At 43.9% G+C, this 22,208-nt stretch overlaps 1 protein-coding gene across 1 annotated transcript in view; it reads left to right on the top strand.

Moving 5' to 3' along the window:
• Window positions 1-5,498, top strand: part of LOC119439986 (arylsulfatase B) — a 59,967-nt gene extending 54,469 nt beyond the window's left edge. Inside the window, exons 10-11 of the mRNA XM_049661271.1 lie at window positions 281-717; window positions 5,311-5,498. Coding sequence (XP_049517228.1) covers window positions 281-717; window positions 5,311-5,460 — 587 coding nt within the window. The 3' untranslated portion in view covers window positions 5,461-5,498. The remainder of the gene's footprint in view (window positions 1-280; window positions 718-5,310) is intronic.
• Window positions 5,499-22,208: the final 16,710 nt, after the last annotated feature.

Below are 22,208 nucleotides of genomic sequence, written 5' to 3'. Positions count from 1 at the left end.
ACAAGCAACAATGAGAAACAACGTCTTACAAAAGTAAATTTCTCTAATGTTTTTGCGGAAACTTGGTATGGGACGCTCAAGCTGAGAGGGCGCGCGAGCAATGTTGATTAGCAAATCAAAGAAGTTTTTTAACACTCTCGACGTTAGAAAGCAGCCATTCTGTAAAGACTTGAATCCTTTTACTTAGCGCTGAGCTTGAGGGCGTGATGTAGATTGCTTCATTTCTGTGTTTACACCTGTGCCAGTGTTCAAGTGACCCAATCACAACGCTCGCTTTCAGGAGGCGACGCCGCGAAAATAGCAGAATTGGACGGATACGACATGTGGCGGCCTTTGTCCTACGGACTGCCGTCGCCTCGCACTGAGTTGCTCTACAACTACGACTATACGTTCCCGATGTCCTCGGCACTGCGGAACTCTCGGTACAAGTTGGTGCAAGACGGCTCCGGACGCTTCATCGATCGCTACAACGTACCGGGTGGAAGCCGTCCGTGCAACGACCTCGACTCTCTGCTTTACCAGTCGACCGTAGCCGGCGTTCTCAGGAATATTTACAAGAAGGATAACCTGGCCTTTAGAAGGGGTTGGAGGCAGAGAGCGACGCTCACGTGTGGCAAAGCAAGAGCAACGAACTTTTTCTCTAACACATCTGTCTACCTCTTCGATATAGTCACGGATCCCTGCGAGTTCAATAACTTGGCCAGCACACTACCGAACGTAAGCGGTCATTATTACTATTTTTGGCTGTTAATCAAACAAGACGAAAAAGGTATGATTGGAACCTTTCCTTTTAGCGATATTCTTTTCTACAGGATGCAGGGGAAAGGCAGTTGATAATAACAAGGTGCATTGTCACATCTTCATATGCATTCGATATACTTTTACTTCTGTGATTACTTCTGTACTAAGTGGCTAGCCAGGCTATTAAGGTGACGCAATGATAGCTTAAATGAACTGCGCATTTACGGAGCTTCAAGGTTGGCGTGTGCACGAAGCCTGAACAAATGCTCACTCACGTTTTGCGCATTCTTGGGAATGCTGGTCACTTCGAAGGAACATGTTAATATACAGAACCAGTGTGGCGGGACGGGTTTGTTGGTTGTTCATGATGCGTGTAGGTAAAGCGTGCCCAGTAAGGAACACATGGAGGCACAGAAAAGTGCACTCTGTATGTCCTTTAAAAAATTGAAATCAACATGAAAGAAAGAGATGTAGTCAATGTACGATAACGAGTAATCCTTTTCGCGTAGTAGTAACAATAAATTGCAATTCAATGGGATTCGCAGTTATAACGGCATAACTGGAAATGAACGAGCAGACGAATTGGCAAAACGTGCACACGAACACGGAGAAGAATCCACCATGCTTGTTTCATTATATCGATTTCGAGTAGCACGCTAAGGATGCCGCCAGGCAAACCTCTCCCGAATCCCTTAAATATTTATTTATCTCTCACGACACCAATTCGCTGTTCAGCGATGAAGTTGAAACATGTTAAGAAAGCTCTCAGCGAGAAGATCATACGCGGCATGGTTGGATGATGATGGGTTGATACCGGCGCAGTGTGGAAACCCTGTATTGCTGTTTTCGTCTTAATGTGGCATACAGAAATCACGTTCTTTATAAAACCTACCGTGCAAGCTCCACGTTATGCTCGCGTGAATTTTTGAACCCTACGAATTTGTTTGTTCTTACCTTAAATTTCTTTTTCATTCTTATTCATAGATAGGTAGGGTTAAATAGGGCTTAACTGGGGATATTGGAAGCAGCATGCCTCCGGCTATTTCAGTTCACTTTTATGCAAACAATCAATTTATCTGAAAATAAATAAATAAAAATACAGAAAAAACATTTATGCGCACAGTAGCTAATAGGAAAAGACAAACAAAACATGACTGCTGCCCTTTATACGCCCAGCAAAGGCAAGATATGCTTTAAACTTTTGGCGCTTGGGAAACCATCCCGTGTCCCTTGAGAAAATAGTTGTGCAATGGCTAGTTAGGTGCCTTAAACGAACCACTTTCAGTGCAGTGAAATATTTTTTTATAGTTACGAACATGTGCTCGAAATACTCAGGACGATTTTGTGCAGTCACTCGCCTTCGTTGTCATGTTTTGTTCGTCTTTTCCTATGAGTGTCTGGGTGCGCCTAAGCGTTTTTTTATTTTTTATCTTTTATTTATTTATCTTCAAAGAAATTCATTTTTTGCATAAACATGAACCGAAGTGGCCGGAGGCGTACTGGTTCCAACCTCTCCAGTTAAGCCACATTTAACCCTACCTATCTAGCAGTAAGAATTAAAACGAAAAATAAGGTAAGAAGAAACAACTCCACAGGGTAGAAAAATTTACAGCGTGCAGTCCCATACACACACGAACATATAGAGATAAAAGGCGAGGACAAGTTACACCACAATGAGTACCCACACATAGGCGCATGCAGAGCTTCAAACACATACACGAGGCCGCGATGCAGTCTGGAATGGGTTGGTGAACAGGTCAGGAAGATACACATATGAAATTATGTACGCACAGAGACGCCACTGTCAAAAGCGAGCTTCGTCACACAGTACGAAAAGAGAGAGCGTGTGACACACATAATATAAAAACGCACATAAATACAAATAATAAAAGCTTGTTTTGGGTACATTTTAGCTACTATTAAGTGTGCGGGTAGTTTCGTATATTCATCTGTCCCTGTTAGGGCGTGCGCTATACTTATAGACCATCATTGAAATACGTTATTATGTCTACGCATTAATATCGGCCTCCTGATGGTTAATTTTTACTTCGGGGAAAGTATTGGATGTGCTGTCACAAAACTTGGTTCGTTTACAACCTGTGTGAAATCCTGGCGTTACGAGACAGGGGTTTAGTTCCTGCTAACCATGAATGAAAGCGACAAGGAGAAAATGAGAAATGTGAGGGGTGACGACGATGACGCGAAGTAGGACGTGAGCATATATAAATTCATGTATGGAAGACTCGGTCACAGTCACGAATATGAAATGTTGTTCCCAAGAATTCAAGAAACGGACAGGTACAAAAGCGCACATTAAGCATAAAATGCAAATATATACTGTATATATAAAACCATTGTTGATAGTGAGACCAGCTGAGGACCCAGAAGACGTCTTCAGTCAGTGACCTACTGCCAGTTAGCGCTTATAAAGAGGGCAATGACTGCCGTTAACATGTGTAATTGGAAGAGACAAGTAGCATAACTCGATTGAAGTGCGTAAATGGCCTCGTTACAGTAACAACCAAGAAAACATTCAGTAAACGGAAAAAGCCGGCAGATACCACACCCTGTGGGAATCGATGTTATGCGAAGCAATGTGCCTACCAAGGTAACGACACGACCATGAGAGCGCCAAGACGTAGGCGGCTCTTTCATGACCTACATGACACGCATGTCATGAATTTCACGTCATGAATCCTCAGGAGTCCCTTTAGCTACACCTAAGAGACCTTAAGGCGAAAGCCTTAGTCGTGCTCATGACTACGACTTTGACCACAATCATTTAGTGTTTCCTTCACTTAGTGCCCACGTCCGAACTCATTGCAGCGATTTGTCAGTGTTAATGTGTTTTCGCTGAGTCATTGTCATTCTTGCTGAGTCATGCTCAGGACTATGACTTCTACCATCATTCTTTAGTGTTTGCTTCGCTTAGTACCCACGTCCGAACCCATTCCCGTGGTTTTTCAGTATTAATCTTCTTTCGCTGAGTCATTGCTATTTTTGCTGAGTCATGCTCATGACTACGACTTCTACCATCAACCTTTAGTGTTTCCTTCACTTAGTACCCACGTCCTAACCCATTTCAGTGGTTTTTGAGTGTTAATGTCTTTTCGCTGGGTCAATGTCATTTTGGACGGCTGTTTCATGACCTACATGACACGCATGTCATGACATTCATGCCATAACCTATAATTTATGTTCGTCATCTACTCTTGTCATACTATGCCAATTTCGGTGCCTACCAAGTTAACAAAACGGAAATGAGAGCACCAAGACGTCGGCGGCTATTTCATGACCTACATGACACGCATGTCATGACATCAACGTCATGACCTGTCATTTATGTTCGTCATACCATTTTGTCATACTATGCCAATCTTGGTACACACCAAGGCCGGTATTTTGTAGCGATGACTTTAAAGTAATAATGCCTTTTCGCGCTTATCGCGCTTTGTCAGTGGTCAGAGCGACGGTCCGCTCGCGTTATCAACGGGATCAGCCGGCCGTGAGCGGTGGATGATAAGACTATTCCAAAATAAGTCATAAGACATCGCTACAAAATCGCGGCCCAAGGCAACGATACGACCATGAGAGCACCAAGACGTAAGCGGCTAGATAGATAGATAGATAGATAGATAGATAGATAGATAGATAGATAGATACTGTCAAATTGGCAAATGTTCACTAAGAAATGCTTCGCATTTCAAAAAGTTACGTAGAACCTCCTCAGGGAGTTATCTGAATAATGCGTAAGAATTTCATCGTAGCGACGTGGTGTTGAGTGCCCGCACTCAACACTACTGGTAATCTTATCACTGCTCAGCGGCTGCGGTCATCTTGGCGCCATGACGGTAAATGCAACAGCGCTCAAGCGACACAAACTGCTGCGGAAGGTGGCGCAACGTAAGCTGACGAGGCAAGCAAACTACTGCAGGCGCCGGCGCCAGGTGTGCTGACGACGTTCCGATCCGAAGCCACGGCTGCTCCACAGTTCTGGTTTACTAAAGGTGTGCCTAGTGCGTGCCTGATTGCACACGTCACGTAGTCACAGAGACGCGCTCGTACCACTGCTGGCGCGTTCGTCGTCGTCGTCGTCTCCCACAGCTGGCGAACATGAAAGCGATCGTCTTACGCGGAGGATGGACGGACGCTCGGACCTTTATCACGTTGGGTAACTTTAGAAATGCTTGCGCTTTTAATATTGAAAGGACGCTTTGATTCTACATGTTACATGCACTACTAGTCGAGACTGATTTTTCATAAACTGGAGCATATAGGGTGTCCCCACTAACGTTAGTCAAGCTCTTCAAACCCCCCCCCCCCCAAAAAAAAAAAAAAAAGATTAAAGAGACGCAGTGCAAGATAAAACATTAAGACCCACGGTGTTCTGTCGTCAGATCTCTGACGACAGAGCGCCTCTAATAACTGTATATTGCACCGTGTTTTTTTTTCTTATCTTTTTTTCATGAAACAGCTTGGCTAACGTTAGCCGGGACACACGACGTATTGCCAGTTCCAGCACAGTCTGATCCTTACTAGATGTCTGTTTTTTATCTGTCTTTTGAACAGGTGGTGGCGTCACTAAAGAAGCGCTTAGAAGCGTTTGGAGCTGCTGCCGTGCCTGTGCGGATGAATAGGACAATTGACCCGAACAGTTTTCCTGAAAACCACGGGGGAACTTGGGCGCCCTGGGTACCATCCTCGTGTCCGACATCGTAAACACTGATGAAACTGGATTTTATTAAAGTTTGATAAAATATTGAGTGACGTTCAAATCATCCAAGCATGATGAGCGATGGCAAGTTGATCTTCCCTCGACCCAAGTTTCACGCTAATGTTGCGCTGGAGATGGAAGTTAACGAGGCGTGTTCTGATGCTTGAGGTACAGTAGACGACGCTCCTGGGCGCAGATGGACAATTGACGTAATGACCCGGACATCCAGCACAATCGCACTTTTGGTTTTCTGTAGCTTGTTCTCTGATGCTAGATTATTGTGAAACGGAGTATATATAGTCATATAATAAGATAATAGGACTAATACACATCGCGCCAATGTATACGAATAATGAATATCTTCTTCATGAAGTACAGCAGCAGGAAGCGCACCTGGAAAAGCCCCAATGGAGAAACAAGAAACGCAATAGATTTCATACTCTCTGCCGATCCCAGCATAATGCAGGATGTAGAAGTGCTAAGTAGGGTAAAGTGCAGTGACCATAAGTTAGTGAGGTCTCGGATTTCTCTCAATTTGAAGAGAGATAGAATAAATTTAGTCAAGAATAAACAGGCCAACCTGGACGCAGTGAGGGTAAAAGCAGACAAATTCAGGCTGGGGCTCGCAAACAAATATGCAGCTTTAGAACAGGAAGATGAAGACAACATAGAGGTAATGAATGAAACCGTAACTAGGCTGATCTCAGAAGCAGAAATTGAAATGGGAGGTAAGGCAACAAGGCAACCAAGTAAGTAAGCTCTCCCAAGTAACAAAAGTCCTAATAAAGAAACGACAAAGCATGCAAGTGTCAAACTCAAGAGATAAGATACAATTCGCTGAACTGTCAAAACTGATCAACGAGAAGAAAGTAAGGAATAACCCGCCGTGGTTGCTCAGTGGCTATGGTGTTGGGCTGCTGAGCACGAGGTCGCGGGATCGAATCCCGGCCACGGCGGCCGCATTTCGATGGGGGCGTAATGCGAAAACACCCGTGTACTTTGATTCAGGTGCACGTTAAAGAACCCTAGGTGGTCCAAAATTACGGAGTCCCTCACTACGGCATGCCTCATAATCAGATCGTGGTTTTGGCACGTAAAACCCCATAATTTATTTTTTTAAGTAAGGATTATTCTTAATTATGACGTGCGAAAGATTGAAGAAGCCGTAAAATATGGACGCAGCATGAAATTAGAAGAAAACTTGGAATAGGACAAGACAAGATGTATGCACTGAAAGATAAGCACGGTAATATCATTAGCAATTTATATGACATAGTAATAGCAGCGGAAGAATTCTATACTGACCTGTACAGTTCCCAGAGCAGGCAAGCTACTTTCATTCGAAGTAGTGATGAACAGTATACAGAGGCTCCTTCTATAACTAGCGATGAAGTTAGAAGGGCCTTCTAAGACATGACCCGGGGAAAAGCTGCATGCTGGGGAAGATAGAATAACAGTCGATTTAATCATAGATTCTTATTCACATTGAGAGATAAAAGTGGAGCTGGGCAGGCAATGTAGGGCGTAGGATGGATAACTGGTGGACCATTAGAGTTACAGAATGGATACCCAGAGAAGGGAAGCGCAGTCGAGGACGGCAGAAAACTAGGTCGGGTGACTTAAGTCAACCAAGAGGCTGGCTTGCGGAAGGCATATTCTGCGATGGAAGACATCCATGTCATCAATCAGGTAATCGAAAAATCTGCAGATTACAATCAACCTCTCTATATCGCTTTCATAGACAATGAAAATGCATTTGATTCAGTAGAGATACCAGCACTCATAGAGACATTGCGTAATCAAGGAGAACAGGAGGTATACGTGTATATCTTGGCAATTAGCTACAAAGATTCCACAGCTACCTTGGTTCTTCACAAGAAAAGTAGAAAGTTACCTATCAAGAAAGGAGTCACCCAAGGAGACACAATCTCTCCAATGCTATTCACTACATGCTTAAAAGAAGTATTCGAACTCTTAGACTGGGAAGGCTTAGCAGTGAGGATCAACAGCGAATATCGCAGCAACCTTCGGTTTGCAGATGACATTGTCCTATTCAGAAACAAAGGGGACAAATTACAACAAATGAATGAGGACATTAACCGAGAAAGTGTAAGAGAGGGGTTGAAGATTAATAGGCAGAAGATAAATATAATGTTCAACAGCCTGGCAAGGAAACAAGAATTCAGAATCGCCAGTCAGCCTCTAGGGTCTGAGAAGCGTTTATCTAGGGCACTTACTCACAGGGGACCGTGATCATTCGAAGAAAACTTACAGAAGAATAAAATTGGGCTGGAGTGCATACGACGGGCATTGGCAAATCCTGATTGGGAGCTTACCACTGTCGTTGAAAGTAAAGTGTACAATCATTGCATTCTACTGGTGCTGACACATGGTGCAGAAAGTTGGTACAAAGAAGCTCGAGAGCAAGTTAAGGACAGCACAAACAGCAATAGGAAGGAAAAAAAAAAACGTTGGGCGTTGAGAGACAGTAACGTAAGTAAGAGACAATGTAACGTTAAGAGACAGATAGAAAGAAGTTCTATACTGGAAAATGATCTACGACTGTGCACGAGGTGACGACAACTTCGCAGGGGCCACTCGAGAGCATAAATCTTGAGGAGCTTCAGCGTTGCTTCGAACAGTGTTTGAAAAGATTGGACAACTCTATTGATTTCACTACATTCAATTTTGAAAGGAACCACGTGTTTTTTGTGGCCAATGGGATGACAATGTTTTTCTTTCTGTTAGAGAAGGTCCGGTTTTCTTGGGTCCCCCTAGGAACGTATATTTGAAGTCATCAATATAAATTCTCCAATGGTCAGTCGCTAGAAGTTCATGTTCTCATGTAGGTGGGGTACAGGTTATCACAATACGTTCCTATGCTGATAATAAGATACTTTCTCATTTTCTTCGTTGAACATTAATTTAATACCGAAGCCGCAGTTCAGAGCTAATTAATGCTTACTCTCAGCGGTTTGCGTATCAATACACAGCCACGGCGAAAGTCAGCAAAAGTGCGCCGTGGCATTCTGACACTCTGTGAATCGCTGCTTTAGAGTGTTGGTCGGTGTTGCTTTTGTTTTTGCCGAACGATTCATTCCGTTTTTCTTTTGAACATGCTTTGCGCGAGTTGCATTGCGTGCTTCAGATGCGACAGGAACTTTGATTGGCACACAGAGTACACATACTGGCAGCATTTGCTTGACCAGCTTGCCAGTGGTATGCTCTTCCGATCCCTTGCGATTGATCATTGCGCACGTGCTGACTAGAAGACATTCATTGTAGGTAATTTCAATCCCTGAACGCCATGTATCGGGCTAACTAATGTTCTTTTCTTACAAGCCTGCTTTTCTGAAAGAGGTGAACAAGAACTTCCAGTGGTTCTCAACTGAGTTAGTTGAGATAAACTGTGAGATAAATGTGTCTTTTAAGAGGAAGCTTTAGCTCATGGCCTTCTATCTAAACATATGGGAAAGGAGAAGTCGTTTTCTTCGGCAATCATTGCACCAAATTTAATTAGGTTTGTGGCATTTAAAAAAGAAAGTTATAATATAGTGACCGGTCGTTGCAAATTTTTGATTTAGCTCGTAAATTTTGTCATTGAAATTGACAAAAATGGCAAATTTTCAGGAAACGAGGCTATAACGTTTACAACTCTGTAGCTCAGCAATGAAAGATGATATAAGAATTGTGTATATTGCACCTAATACTGCATCTGAAGCTGAAAAAAAAAACGATATAAACACACCGTTCTCAAACAGACTAATAGTTTGTGAGTAGAACTTTTGAAAAATCCTTGTAAACATTGGAACAAATTCATGTAAGACATAAATTGACATATCAAATCTGTCCGCTTTGGATGATATAATGAATGCAGTTTACAGGACTGTGATATCTGCTCGAGGTGTAGAGCTACGAATTTGTAGAATTCGTGCTTCTATTTTTTCAAACGCACAATATTTGAAGATGACATAAAAAATCAGTCCCTAAATGGAAATTCCGGTTCCAACAGTCAGTAAAATTTAACGTTCTCTTCCTAACGTAACAAATTTATAAATTTATGGTTATATAAGAAAAGCGTCTGTGTGTTCTTGGATGTATTTCAATAGGTGGCATCAGAGTTGGGCCCAAGCTAAAGCTTCCTCTTAGTATATGTTTACTTTCTTAAGTTGGGGGAACCGAAAATTTCTTTCTGCGCTTCTTCAACTTCAGCGACACTCGCTGGAACAGTGCCCGCTGTAAAAATGCAACTCAAGTGCATATTTATTTCAATAACTGCTGCACTTTGTATATTGTCCCCACGATTGAAAGTGTTAACTTACTTGCTTACCTGTAATTTATTCACTTGACTTAATTAAGAAGTTACACTAAACAGTCGCCACCACAACACCGCAGGGAGGAATCCTATAACATAATCACTCATACAGCTTAGATACCACCTGCGCAAACATATACCGACTTTCAGCGCTTGACAGCTGAGTCCAGCCTCGCTTGGTTAAACAGCGTTGGCCTGTGCAGGTCGCCCTGACAGGTGTGTCTCGGCTTATAATTTATGCGTGTGGCTCTGTTGGCAAAATGACAAGAGAACACTGCTTCGTGTGTTGTTAGAAATACGGGCACAGTTTGGCGTCGTGTGCGACAGTGACGAAGTGATGCTGCAACTTCCGTAACGTAGCTGCTGTCAGCTGAGGTAGATCAAGCGGCAGTTTTCTAAGTCACTTGATGGTAGGAAAGGAAAATAGGCCTCGGACTGCGAATGCGCTGCATATTTGAGTCAGTTCGTGATAAATTAATATAGTGCGAAAGTGGGCGCCCGCAACGCCATCTTCCAAGCAGACATGCGAAATAACCGAAAGTTTTATAAAGCATTGTGCCGTTTATCTTTTTTATTGACCATGCAGTTTGTTCTTTTTTTTTCTTACATGCTGTTGAGCAAATTTCGCTGCTGGGTGATTCCACGAGAGATCAACACGGGTCCAAAAATTCATATTTTAAATTTCATTCAATATTTTATATTTTGTGCGCATATCACTCGGTAGTACGAAAGTGAACTTGCCTTCTTTGACAAATGAATATTTTAAGAGGAAAAAAATATCGAAGTTCTTCAGGTTGCAGGCGCCATTTTCATGCACCGAGCATTCTTGCAAATTTACAACAATGTGAAATACAAAATATTACGGCTACAAAGAATGCATTTTCTTCTGTAAAACGTATACGTAAAGAAGAGTCACCAAGCGTTGTTTGAGGCTTCTGTGGAAAACGGAAGTGTTTTAGAAAAAATTCTTAATTTGCTACACTTTTCGAAATTTGCTATATTTACGAATTTTATCTACTAAACTAATGCATGTAGCCTTTTGAAATTTAGTTGGCTATGAGACCTTAACCTTTTTAACGATTGTGCTGAATATTGTTGCTGTAGCGCAAATTTCCATTTTTACAGTTTGCCTCAAATGTGAAGTTTTGAAGAAAATGAACACTATTTAAAAATCAAAATAAAAAAACTCCATCGTTAATTTTTCTCAAAATTTCGTAAACAGCTGTCCACAGACATTGTAGAAAGAACATTAAAAACATCTTGCATTATTTTGTTTTTAATGACAACATATGTGGTAGAAATGAGAGCTTCGCCGGGATGCAGCAAGGTGCCAAGAAATAGGGACATCGGGGTAAAAACAACGTCTATTAGCCTCTGACTTGCCTAAACTTGACCATGATTGCAACAAAAGGGTAATTTTACCCTTATGGTTAATACTTATGCATAAAATACCGTTTAGTACAATAGACATTTTCTTGAATGTGAGTAAATATACGTCAACAGAGCAACCTTTACATGGCTCATTTTATTTCACAAGTGTGCGTAGCTTGCAGCGCAGATAATTGCAGGTTTAACGGTGAACTCCCTGTGCATGTACACAAGTAACAAAATTTACGGCAGGTAAAGGTCTCTAAAAGCGTTGTACTCGCCATGGCTCCGTCGGCAACGTCAGTATACAGTATAACCTAAGATACCTTAGATAACCTAAGGTGATGGCGTTGGTTAGGGCTGATTTAGCGGACAGATTAGTGCCAGCGGTTGCTCTATTCTGCCGCCTCTTTAAAAAGGGGGTTGAACAGGTGGGAAGAGACGAGACACTTCCTCTCTCAGAAATTTATGAGTTTTGGGGGAACATTACCTGTTCCGCACACTCTTAAGGAAATTATCTTCTAGCTGTGCGACGCCTCAAGTAGAGCGTTTCTGTTTTTATTGAAGTATTGGCAGGCACAGATGAACTATTCCGCGCTAACAGGGAAGGGGGGGGGGGTGTTCGCGGAACTAGTTCTTACTCTATGAAACAGCGTATAGCTTCTGCGTGACGGATTCCTTAAACCACTCCTGGATGGTGAGGTGATATTCAAAGCGCTGAGAAGTCTTTATATAAGGGGGGATTCATTGGCACTCTTAATGTAATCTGCTGCATCATTGCCTGCAAGTCCAACATGTGGTGGTATCCACTGAAACTTCAGAATGAAATGCCTATTGCTGAGCTCCTGAGCTAACATCAATGACTGTCGGCCGAACTTGCTGCCATACAATGCACGGGATAATTGTTGGAGCACCACTGAAAGATCAGAATGGGTGATAGCGTGCTGAGAACGCGTCCTCAGTTTACGAAGCGCTGCAGTAATGGCGGTTCTTTCCGCATTTTCAAATAAGACCAACTGATCCAGAGGGCCAGATCACGCAGATCTAATGAAGCGAATCTAATAAAGCTTGCTCTTAAGAGGAAGCTTTAGCTCGGCCCCAACTCTGATGCCGCCTATTCAAATACATGTAAAACGCAGAAACGATTTTTTGAGATAACCACTGGGCCGACTTTACTTAAATTTGTTGCACATGATAGAGAAAGGTAAATTTTAGTGACTGTCGGACGCTAAATGTCGATTTCTGGCCTGCATTATTTAACTGGAATTTTCAAGAATTGGTAAGTTTGAAAAAAATAGAGGCACAAAGTTTACAAATTCGTAGCTCTGCACCTATATAAAAGATATCGCAGACCTGTGAACGGCACGTATTAGAGCATTCAAAGCAGACATTCATTGCCAATTGATATGCCAATTTATTTCTTACATGAATTTGTTACATTGTTTACAAGGATTTTGCACAAGTTCTACACAAAAAATAGTAGTCTATTTTAAAGCCATGTAGAATATAGCAATTTTGTCCACTTTAGATTTACTATTCGGTGCAGTTTACAAGATTGTGATATCATGTTTCATTGCTGAGTTAGAGTTGTAAATTTGATAGTTTCGTTTTCTGAAGCTCTGCTATTTTGTCAATTTTAATAAACAGTTGACGACTTAAATAACAAAATCGCAACCAACAGTCACTAGAGTTTCACTTTTGTTTTAGCTGCAACAAACGTCATCAAATGTGGTGCAGTGGTTGCCGAGAAAAACAAATTCTCGTTTTAGATGTACTTATAACGGAGCACCCAAGCTTAAGCTTCCTCTTAAGGCGGCGGCCACACCGCCAGCAACTTTCAACGTATTTCGCTTTACCACCTGTTTGCCACCGCCTCCCATGGATCCACTCCCTATTCTACTAAACTCTACCAACTCGTTCAAAATAGACGATTTTTAGTAGAGCATCATCTGAAAGCGCTAACAAAATATGGGCGCGAATGATGGCCCAGCAGCACAATTTACGTCAGAAAGTTAGGCATTCGAGAACTACGTGCCTGCAATCATAATACAGTTTACCAAAACTGCCCTTTTGTCGCAATCATGGCCAAGTTTAGACAAGTCAGAGGCTAATAGACGTTCTTTTTACCCCGATGTCCCTATTTCTTAGTACCTTGCTGCATCCCGGCGAAGCTCTCATTTCTACCACATATATTGTCATTAAAAACAAAATAATGCAAGATGTTTTTAATGTTCTTTTTTCAGTGTCTGTGGACAGCTGTTTACGAAATTTTGAGAAAAATTAACGATGTTTTTTTTTATTTTATTTTTAAATATTGTTCATTTTCTTCAAAACTTCACATTTGAGGCAAACTGTAAAAATGGAAATTTGCGTTACAGCAACAATATTCAGCATAATCGTTAAACATGTTATGATCTCATAGCCCACCAAATTTCAAAGGACTACATGCATTAGTTTAGTAGATAAAAATTCGTAAATATAGCAAATTTCGAGAAGTGTAGCAAATTAAGAATTTTTTCTAAAACACTTCCGTTTTGCACAGAAGCCTCAAACAACGCTTGGTGACTCTTCTTTACGTATACGTTTTACAGAAGAAAATGCACTCTTTGTAGCCGTAATATTTTGTATTTCACATTGTTGTGAATTTGCAAGAATGCCCGGTGCATGAAAATGGTGCCTGCAACCTGAAGAACTTCGACATTTTTTTTTCTCCTAAAGTATCTATTTGTCAAAGAAGGCAAGTTCACTTTCGTACTACCGATTGATATGCGCACAAAATATAAAATATGGAATGAAATCTAAAATATGAATTTTTGGACCCGTGTTGATCTATCGTGGAATCACCCTGCTCTGATCACGTCCACTTTCAAGCTGTCAAGTTACGCGGATAAGAAGCAGACTTGGGCGTGATGCCTTCGCTGAGTCAGTTTCGAGCTCTTTATGTATTGTGCAAGAGAGTGCGGGTCTTCTTGGAGGCGACAGTGTTTCCAAGCTTTCAAACAAGCTCTCTCAAGAACCCTGTCGTGTTCATGAGTCAGATGTCACCGACTAATTTCCAGGTGACCTGGACTGGAATGCACATTTAGGTCCTCGATTGTCCTCGAAAGAGAGACGAATTTCGAACCTATCTGGATAGTCACTTGTTGGAAGGCACAGGCTTGATCATTGTTGTCGCATGGTTTCGACTGTTGTTGCACAATTTAATAGCAAAGCAAGGCGTGTGCCAAAAAATCGTCGGGAAATATAACATGAGTGACCTTTAGGTATAATGAGCCGCATTTTTCATCACTATTCCTGTAAATTCTCCGCGTATATCGGGCATATTTCGGACAAAGCGTGCCGATTATCTGCCTCCCGTGATTTTTTGTTGCTTTTTTTGTAAGGTTACACTCTTGTTGGCCCAAATGTATCTGTTCACGCTAGACGCTTTAGTGACCACAGTTTTAATGGTTTGGAGCAAGAGAGATCTCCACTCTTTGTAGAAAGCATAAATGCACTCTTTAGTAGAGCTCTTTACATCTTTACCATATGCTGTGAAAATAGTGGTACGCTAGTTCATGTCCGAAAAAAACACAACGTTTACGAGTCTACGAATTAATAATGTTACTGCCATGGCCTGTCTGTCACAACGTACAGAGACAGGCCAGACAGCTTGCGTTTTTGCGACGACACCGCTGTTACAACGGCGGATGCGCATTGTTGAACGTCTATTAGGTCCTACTTTTTTGTACTCTCCACATGGCAGATAGTAAGAACGTGTATACAAGTTGCCTCTGCTTCCAATAGCGGTATTCTCTTGATTTCTTCAATCTTCAGGTTTTAACAGCGGAGCTGTTTAAGTCGGAGGTTGGCCCATATAGCGTAGACCTGAAACTGCACCTGGCGATGACGTCACCGCGCGTTGCCTAGCAACCACTTGGCACAGCTGCGCTGAGCTGCTACGACCGCGCGCCTGCTCCATCTAGCCATGACGTCACTTCGCGTCACCTAGCAACCATATGTGCCTCGCTTCGCCTAGACATGTCAGCGCTTCGCCAGGCCGCATCTTGAAGCGCGTCGTGCGGCTAAGCGAGAATATGCGCGTCGGCGGCGAGCCGATCCGGAAATACTGTGCCAAAGCGGCAGTCGAAAAGAGGCATCGCCGAATCGAAGATGCCGAGTTTCGAGAACGAAAACGCGAGAGTATTCGTTAGAGCATCCAGCGTCGTCGGGATAGCCACCCTGGCTCTAGAGAGAGAGAGAACAACTTTATTTAAAAATAAGCCCCTATCCGGGTCCACTAATAAGAGCGAGGTCTACGTAGTCTTCAGACAGGCCTAGAAGTTGAAGGTGTACGAGCAGTGCCTTCATAATGTATGTAGAAGAGCCCGCCAGCCACTCATCCAGGGTCGCAAATGTTCGTCTAGTAGGTATTTGACTGAGGCTCCCGGGCGCATGGCTCCATGGGCACCTGCACAATCCCACAGAACGTGAATGTTATCCGGGAAGCCACCGCACGCCACGTAGGTGGGAGGCCCGTCCTTGCCTTGTGTGTAGTGCTGAATGTGGGGGGTCAGTAGAGAGTGTGTTTGCGCACGCCTCACTAGGGCTGCCTCGCGTCGCGTCATGGAGTGGGGTGGATTAGGATAAATTCCGCAGTTTCTACGCATCTCGTCTAATCTTTCGCGCCGGTCGGAACGCACCAGAGGAAGTAATTCGGTATGGTTCAGTCAATCTGGCTACCACAGGGGAAGGCCTGGGAGACTTGCGCGGGACGTGGCATGTGCCACTTCATTCCCTCTAATCGCCGAGTGAACAAGTATCCACTGTATCTGCACACGTATGGAAGGGTAGGCATCAAAGTGGTTAGCTAGTGTATTGTAATGCGCGTCTGGAATGTCACCTGTCGCGGGGGCTCGACAGGCTGCTTGACAATCTGTGCGTATCCGTATATTACGGGCATGTGGGTTGGGCATGATAACGGCCTCCACAACGGCCGTGATTTCTGCCAGGCGTTGCGTGCTGAAGTTGTAATGGAAGCCCCTGGACAGTGGTACTCCATACTCCGGAGTTCTGAGACGGTACTCCCGGGTTCTGATACGGAGATGCGTCCGTGTACAAGATTCACTTTCCTGTGTTTTCGTGAAGATGCTGGGCTCGTGCTTGGCGTCGTCCTGGTTGCATGTCTGGGTCCATGTGCCGTGGTACAGGTTCGACGGCGATCTGGTCGAGCGTCACCCATGAGGCGGGGCTGCTTCGAATGCAGGTGGTGGAGGTATATCGTAGCCCAACTCACTATAGCAGGGCGTATCCTTGTGCACAGAGCTTGATCCGGGTAAATTGTGCTTCACGGTGAAGCTAAGCCAACTCGTAGATTTTAGGAAGGATCGCCGTATCCTGACACCTAGCAGACTTGGCGTATTGAGGGGTACCAAATATGTACGAGAAATTTGACGGAGCATGGTTTCAAGCTTGGATTTTTGCGTCTCGGTAATTTCTATATATGGGTATTGATACATGACGCGGGGTATGTCTAGGGCCAGGGTCATGCGCCTGAGTTGGTGTTCTTTGATGCCTCTTAGCTTACGCGTAGTGCGTTTGAAGAAGCGGTGCACTTTTGCACTTGTTTGGTTGTTGGTCGAAGCCATTCCTTGGACTTGCCGTCGTCTTGCAACCAGAAGCCTAGCACCTTTATGTAGGCCTTCCTACGAATGGGGTCTTTCTGTGTGGAGAGTGTAATTAGTTTCCGATCTTCCTGAGCCTTTGCAAGTTCACCGTTCATGACGCCGATGTACTCGGATTTGGCACTGGACAGAGTGAGCCCTCGTTCTTGAAGGTACCGAGCTGTGGGGTCAACGGCCGACTGTAGTTTGTGTTGTATTTGTAGGTCCAGAGGTTGATGTCATCCGCATATATTGTAAAATGGAGGTGTGGTACAGCTCTGAGTTTGCGCGTCAGACCATTGAGAGCGAAGGAAAAGAGGGTTGGTGACAGAATCGACCCTTGCGGCACCCCTTGTTGGAGGTGCCGTGCGCTTGGTTCTACCTCATTTACCTTCACGGAAACTGTGCGTTCGATAAGAAAGTTTCGGACATACTTATATAGCTTTTGTCCGGCCGGTCGGATCTCTCTGAGGCCTTCGAGAAGCGCCTCGTGGGCGGCGTGGTCAAAAGCAGCCTTGATGTCCAGGCCAACTATGGCGTGCAGTTGAGAAGTATTGTATTCAGTGTACACATCCTTCAAAGCAAACATCGCATCTGGCGTAGACATGAGTTTTCGGAATGTGATTACACCCTGTTTCACATAAATTTTTCAGCCTCATTACCTGTCACTCCGTATCACTAATCGCCATAAAGCCTGGAATGAAACAGGCATCACAAACCCTTGCATTTACAATTGACAAGAACTTTATTGAAGTGTCCAGAGGAAAATGAAAGGGTTTCGTTCATTTCTTTTTCCCTAATCACCGCAGCAATGAAACCACCTTCCCGGTGACAATGCCACCATTGTCAATAACAAACGTTTACGCAAGGCATTAGATAACTTTCTTTAATTAGGAATTATTGACATTTCATTTTGTTGACTTTATTTACCGTACTTGCAAGAAGATAATTAGTAAGACATTAGCTAGCATTGTATAAATATGAATTAGGAAAATGGTATGCTGTTCACTCTACTTGCCGTACTTGATAACTATTTTAAGCAACATCTTACCTAACTTTGTGTAATTAGGAATTGTACATTGTTAACTTTATTTGTCGTACTTCATTGTTATGCTTCCCACTTCACCACTCCCCTCTGTAGTGTCCCAAGACCCTGAGGGCAGCATAAGTAAAATAAAAAATCGATTACTACTGCCGAAACAAGTCATGTGTGAGGAGTGTAAGCAGATGGCTATCTAGCACTTCCGATGATGATGATAATGTTTATTGGCACCCCCTTTGAAACGGGCCGGGGAAATACATTCAACTAGTCTGCTTGATTTAATCAAGTTTCACTACATATTTCGCGATCTAGCCTTTTGCCTATTTGATCTCAATACTAACTTTTGTATTTAAAACCTTTATCCCTACATACACCATTACCTACAGTTGCAATGACTCAGGTCCTATCTTTATTTTCCCTGCTTTTCTTCCCCAAATACACTAATCGTCTCTAACTTATCTCGACTCCTACTCCGCTAATCCTTCTGTCTTTGCATCACAACGCTTCTGGAAGGTGGACACTCCCTACGTGTCTTCATTGGATGACTATATTGACATTCCATTACGATTTGCCGAGTTGTTTACGGGATTTTTTACAGCGTAAGCTGTTATGGGCTCATTCCAATAGCCGTTTTGGTTCGGGATGGTGTGCCACCGCTGCCGCCGTTGGGGACCGTAACCGCTATCGCCGGAAATGCGAAAAAAGTACCCGGCTCCCGGCGGGATCGAACCCGTCAGAGCCAGATACTCTACCACTAAGCCACGCACGCGCTTGCTATAGGGAAGTGGAAAAATGCCCTATACATGCAGGCGCAGACGATCCGAGCCTCCGCCTGTATTGTGGCGCCATATAGTTAAGGCGCCTGCAAACGCAGCGTGCACAGGCGCAGACGACGAGATGCCATTCAGACGAGGTGCGAAACAAACAAAAACGCGATCTCCAGCCTCTGCTAGTATGGTGGAGCCATCTAGTTAGGGTGCCAGCAAACGCAGCGTGTGCAGGCGCAGACGACAAGATGCGATTCAGACGAGGCGCGCAATCAACGCGATTCCGATGTGAGATGTGCGCCCCGTATTCTGGATACCTCTTCGGTACACGTTATGGCGTCTCCTCGCAAGGTACGAACCGCTGCTGAAGAAGCGAATCGTAGAGCTACGTGCGCGGCTACAACCAGGCATCATCGGGCTCAGCAGACTGCTGTGCAGAGAGCATTACAAGCCGCAGCTCGCCGTCGACGCCGGGCGGACAGTTCCGATCGTTCTCGTCAAAACGAGGCGAAGACACTTTGTCGCGAAGACCCTGGTGTGTGTGGCGCCGAAATTGAAGCTACTAGCATGCTCTTGTTCCACTCTACCAGCTTACGCTGTGACTGTGCTGCGTGTGCCGCGCAGGCCTGTGACTTCTTTTTAAGCACATACATGCCTCATCCTATGGCGCTTATTTGCTCCCGCATGTCCCTCAAGGCCCTCCCTTTTTGTGTTATCATGCAGATTTTATCTCCCCATTTGTTTATTTACGTTTTTGGAAATATTCTTTGCCATTTAGGTTTTAATCCTTTGCATCCAATTGGCCGTCTCTGTTTTTCTCACTTTATTTTTTATGACTCCTGGTTGTCCACTTCTTTCAACGGCAGGATGGATGAATGGATGGATGCTATGAGCTTCCCCTTTGAAACGGGTTGGTGGGCTGCGTGACCAAGTTGTTGTTCTTATGTTGCCTAATGTCATACGTATATTAAAAAAAGACACAGACACAAAGAATGACCAGCATCAGCAATTCTGAACCACTATTGGGAACTTTCTTTTTGTACACCTCCGTTGTCTCCCTACTTTTCTGTCACCAAACCTCCAATCGTATCTTACTAATCTCTCCTGCAGACATGTTTACTTTACGCCTACTATTCCAGAACCCAACCCCTTCAAGGAGGCCAGAGGAGCCTAAATCGACAGCTTGGTAGATAACTTTAAGTTCTAATAAATTGTGTTCCATCGTTCCCCTAGGGTTATCGTAGCAACTTCAAGCACATGTTTCTTCTTCCTTGGTGTACCTCGCTCATAGTTCAATAACGTGGCTGTTTGGGCGTGTTGCTAAGACATGAGAAAAACTTCAAGCGCACAGCCAGACGAGGACGGTGAAACAGAACCGAGACACACGAGCGCTAACTTGCAACAATTTGTTCAGCACCCGCGAAGCGCGGAATATAATGACAGGTAAAATGAAATATAAATTATGGGGTTTTCTGTTCCAAAACCACGATCTGATTATGAGGCACGCCATAGTGGGACTCCTGAATAATTTGGACCACGCGGGGTTCTTTAACGTGCACCTAAATCTAAGTACACGGGTGTTTTCGCATTTCGCCCCTATCGAAATGCGGCCGCCGCGGCCGGGACTCGATCCCTCTACCTCGTGCTTAGCAGCCCAACACCATTGCCACTAAGTAACGACAACATGTATAAAGGTAGTTTGTGGCCGAACATCACGCAAGCGCAGCTAGCAAAGTAATCAGTGACCAGTCAAGTACTGTAGTTCCTTCGAAGTTAAAGCAATCGCCGGCGTGGACACACAGTTATCCCCTAAACTATAAATGATCTCTGCCTCGATAATTTCACGCATCAGTTGGCAGCTGCTTCTGGTGGGAATTGTGCAATCTTGCTAGATCGGCACGCAGCTCCATTTTACACAGGAGTTCGCGCTTGCATCATCATAGATTCATCATAGCAGCACTAGCATCATGAATAGATTAGCACATCCTACGGTGCAGATCAAGAAACCCTCCGCACTTGTCCCTCACATTTCTACGGTGTTCACGGAGGCGATCATTTACACAACTCCCACTTTGTCCTATATAAGTCTTACGACAAGAAATCGGTAACCTACACACGATCGATTCCACACATTTGGCGAACTCGCCCTTGTGCTTCTTATTGCACCCAATCTTGTGCGAGGTGCCGGGTTTGGTCATCTTGCACATTTTTTCAAGCTTGTCAGGGGCAGAAAAAACTTGAACGTTCACCTTTTGTCAAATTTTTTGGTCGATGTAACAAGGCGTGAATGCACGGAATCACCGCAAACTTCTGCTTCCCAGCAGAAGACCGCAACGCATCAGCCAGTTTTAAAGACTTCTGTTTTAGGATGCCTTCGACGACACTGATTAGTATATGAGTGGGGTACCCCAAAGGAGATAGCCGGAAGGTTTGTTCACTGAAGCTAGCAGCCGTTACTTCAGGACAAGACATGCAATGCGTTAGAAAGGCATCATGTTGCAATGTAACTCTTAACCAGTGATGTTCCGTACTACGCCTAAAAATTCCCTTTCCGAGACAAGAAAATTCCCTATTTCGGGCATTTTTCCCTGCATATGTCTAAGAAAATCCCCGGATTTTTCCCTGCACTAACGAATTATATATATATATATATATATATATATATATATGTGTGTGTGTGTGTGTGTGTGTGTGTGTGTGTGTGTGTGTGACGTTTTACGGCTCTTGCAATTCTTTCAGGCGCCTGCACAACACAAAAGCATGGCCTTCGCGATTGGCTTCTAATACTCCGAGGGATTTATTGGGCCGGACGGCGCGTCACGCGACCTCACATCAGCGATTCGCACGACACAAATCGCTGATGCAGTGTGCAATTTATCGATCTTATTGCTGCCAGGTGTTTCGCGGTTTTAGCATGCTTCAGAAGATCGCTCTTACCGCACTTGATTGTCACGCCGCAGGCTTTGCACTTCGCCTCGGTAGTGGTGTGCTCTACAAGCCATCCTTAAATTCCGGCAGGCTGAGCCACTCCGAGTGAAACACCTTCACAAACTTTTTTTCGTTTGCTTTGCCTGTTTAGGATTTGATGGTCCGGAGCCGTCATCCATGCTGTCATCGGTGCCCATTGTTTATGAAAAAACAACTGACGCAAGGAAAACGTTCAAATAAACTCCCGATTGCCGCTCCTCTTTTGATTATTCTTTGGATTTGATGCTTGTGGCTTGTTGCCCATTCATAACGAAACAATAAAGTCTTCCACTACGATGTCACGTAGCAATCTCGGAGCCCATGTGCTGTGAATACGTTGGGGTAATGTGGGTTCCGAATCAAACACGCAAAGTAAACAAGAAATATAAGTAACAATAACGAATCTCAAAGGCTATGCTTTTGCCTGCTGCATGCGCCGCAAACAATTGCAGAATCCGAAAGCGCATCGTGTCGCTATATTTTGGACATGATAGAGGAATTTCACCATTCCAGAAATTCCCTGCAATATTGCGAAGATTCCCTTTTTCCCTTTGTCCAAAATGACGGCTCAAAATTCCCTGAAAAAGGGAAAATTCCCTGCACGGAACATCACTGCTCTTAACCAGTTTTGGATGAGCAGAGTCGTACGGGA

The sequence above is a fragment of the Dermacentor silvarum genome, chromosome 2 (assembly GCF_013339745.2).
Source record: "Dermacentor silvarum isolate Dsil-2018 chromosome 2, BIME_Dsil_1.4, whole genome shotgun sequence".
Classification (NCBI taxonomy): domain Eukaryota; kingdom Metazoa; phylum Arthropoda; class Arachnida; order Ixodida; family Ixodidae; genus Dermacentor; species Dermacentor silvarum.
Note: the sequence above shows the minus strand (reverse complement) of the source record. Positions and strands in the feature narration are given on the sequence as shown.